The sequence below is a fragment of the Pteropus vampyrus genome, unplaced genomic scaffold (assembly GCF_000151845.1).
Source record: "Pteropus vampyrus isolate Shadow unplaced genomic scaffold, Pvam_2.0 Scaffold333, whole genome shotgun sequence".
Classification (NCBI taxonomy): Eukaryota; Metazoa; Chordata; class Mammalia; order Chiroptera; family Pteropodidae; genus Pteropus; species Pteropus vampyrus.
Window position 1 is genome coordinate 612,283 of NW_011889114.1, and position 2,098 is coordinate 614,380.

Consider the following 2,098-nt stretch of genomic DNA (forward strand, 5'->3'; position numbering starts at 1 on the left):
ACCACACGGGATAATAGTACAGCTCCGTTATAATGTATCATCACCTGGTAGAACGGGTACCCCTCCCCCCACACACACCAGTACTAAAGTAGAAACGTTTACGGAGCCCCGGCTGTATGCCAGGGGCAGACCGTGACGAAGAAGACAGCTTACGTCCCTACCCTCTGGTGACAGTCGGGCCGAACACTATTAAACATATAACACCATCGGATGATGTAAGCACCATGTGGGACAATTAAGTAGGGTAGGAAGAAAGGGATGATCCCCAAATCGTCCCCGGGTTTCGGCTCCGCCCTAAAGCAACTCGCTGTTTGCACCCTACCGTGTGTCACTGCGTCATTCCGTCTCCTCTTTGAGCAGAGACCTGTCATCTTCCCTCGTTCAGGAATGCCTGCCCAGCACCCACTGTGTGCCGGATGCTTTTTCTGAAGGCCTCGACACAGAACGGTAAACAAGATAGATAACTGCTCTGTCCTCATGTGGCCCACAAAACTCTTTAGCTATGCGTTCTTCTGTCTGTACCACGCCTTCAAGAATCGGAGCTCTGCAGTATAGTTCGTTAACTGACGTGCAAGTCTCCCACAGTTTCCTATGACACTTATCACGCGTCTACTCTGTGTCGGAAACAGATCTGGGCGGTGGAGACCAGCAGGGAATGAATGACAAGCGTCAAGTCCCTGCCCAAACCGAGCCAACGTCCTTGTGGAAAGGATGTTCGGAAGTATCCGATGAATACATAAAAATGTCAGGGAATAGGGCGAAGAAAAATAAAGCAGAGGATGGGAGAGTGTTGGTGGCTGAGCTTGTCACGGGTTCCACCTGCTGTCGTCCGCCACACCCCTTTCGTCCTTTCCCTAGAGTAAAGCTGGGGCTGAGCCGTTCACAGATCTCTGGTTCTGCCATCGTGCAGATGGCGCCGTTCCTTTTAACGCCTCTCTCTGGGGCTGAGCTCTCTGTCTCACACATCTTGAGTTCTGCTGTGCCTCAGCAAAGACCTGCAGCGGCCCGGTCTCCCTTCTCTGCCTCATCGCGAATGCGTTATCTGTCTGCCGCTTCGGACATTTGTGGGTCCTTCTCTGTTCCTCGGTCAGTCTGGGTTCTTGTCTGCCCGAACCCATCCACCGCTCCTACCTGCTCCTGCCCAGACGTCTCCTGAGTGGGGCGCAGCTGTTCACGTCTCTGTTCCGTCATCCCGTAGCCCGAGATCCCTTTGGCTACCTGCACTCTCCTCCCTCCATCTTCTCCCGGGTTCCTTTAACTGAAAAGGGCATTCGCCATCTTGTGGCTTGCTGTCACTCAGGCTCTTCACCCCTGGTCTGCACTGCCCCCATCGAAGCCTCTGGGGAGGGAAATGGGTGCAGGTGGCACCTGCTGGGATCAGAAGCCGCCTTCTTACTTGCAAATGACCTCAGGACGGAGATGCTGGAAGCGAAGGAGTCACTGCTGCCTGGCGATGGAACCAAAGAGCCGGGGAGAGTTGACACCCTCCCACCCGTCTCTGCTCCCCCATCCCAGCTGACATTCGTGGGGCTGGCATCGCTTATCGAGGTAGCTTAGGTCCAGGACTGGGAGGGAGGACGCCTGGGCTGCAGTCCAAGCTTAGCCCTGGACCCTGTTCCTTGGGCGAGTTTTTGCCTCAGTCTGGGTGGGCGGGGCTGTCGCATACAGTTATCAAGGTTGTGCACCGCATAAGAACATGTCTAAGGAAGCTCTATTCACGTGGTAGATAGTAACGCGTGTCTATCGTGACGGTTTTCTGATTCATGGAAATAAAGTGTCTTAAAGAAGGAAAGGCTTTTTCTAATTTGCCCACAGGTATCACATGGGCTAGGGTGGTCCTGCGGGCCTCAGTTTCTCCTAATTAAATGCGATCTCTGAAGCCCTCAAACAGCACAGTTCTCCCAAGATTCTGAGATGTAAACCGCTGTAATCCTAACGAGCTAAGGGTCTGAGGTTCCAAGAATCCAGGATTGCCACCTTTCGGTATTCCAATCCGTACCTCAACCAGTCTCTGATGGATGGTTCGAAGGTTTTCATCGTCTCGGAGTTTGTGCATTTCGGGCCACGAGTCCTGTGACTCTAGCCTTCTATGATTCTG

At 53.3% G+C, this 2,098-nt stretch overlaps 1 protein-coding gene across 1 annotated transcript in view; it reads left to right on the forward strand.

The window, feature by feature from the left end:
- Positions 1-2,098, forward strand: part of SLC8A2 (solute carrier family 8 member A2) — a 41,084-nt gene that overhangs the window by 19,338 nt on the left and 19,648 nt on the right. Inside the window, exon 4 of the mRNA XM_023522132.1 lies at positions 386-447. Coding sequence (XP_023377900.1) covers positions 386-447 — 62 coding nt within the window. The remainder of the gene's footprint in view (positions 1-385; positions 448-2,098) is intronic.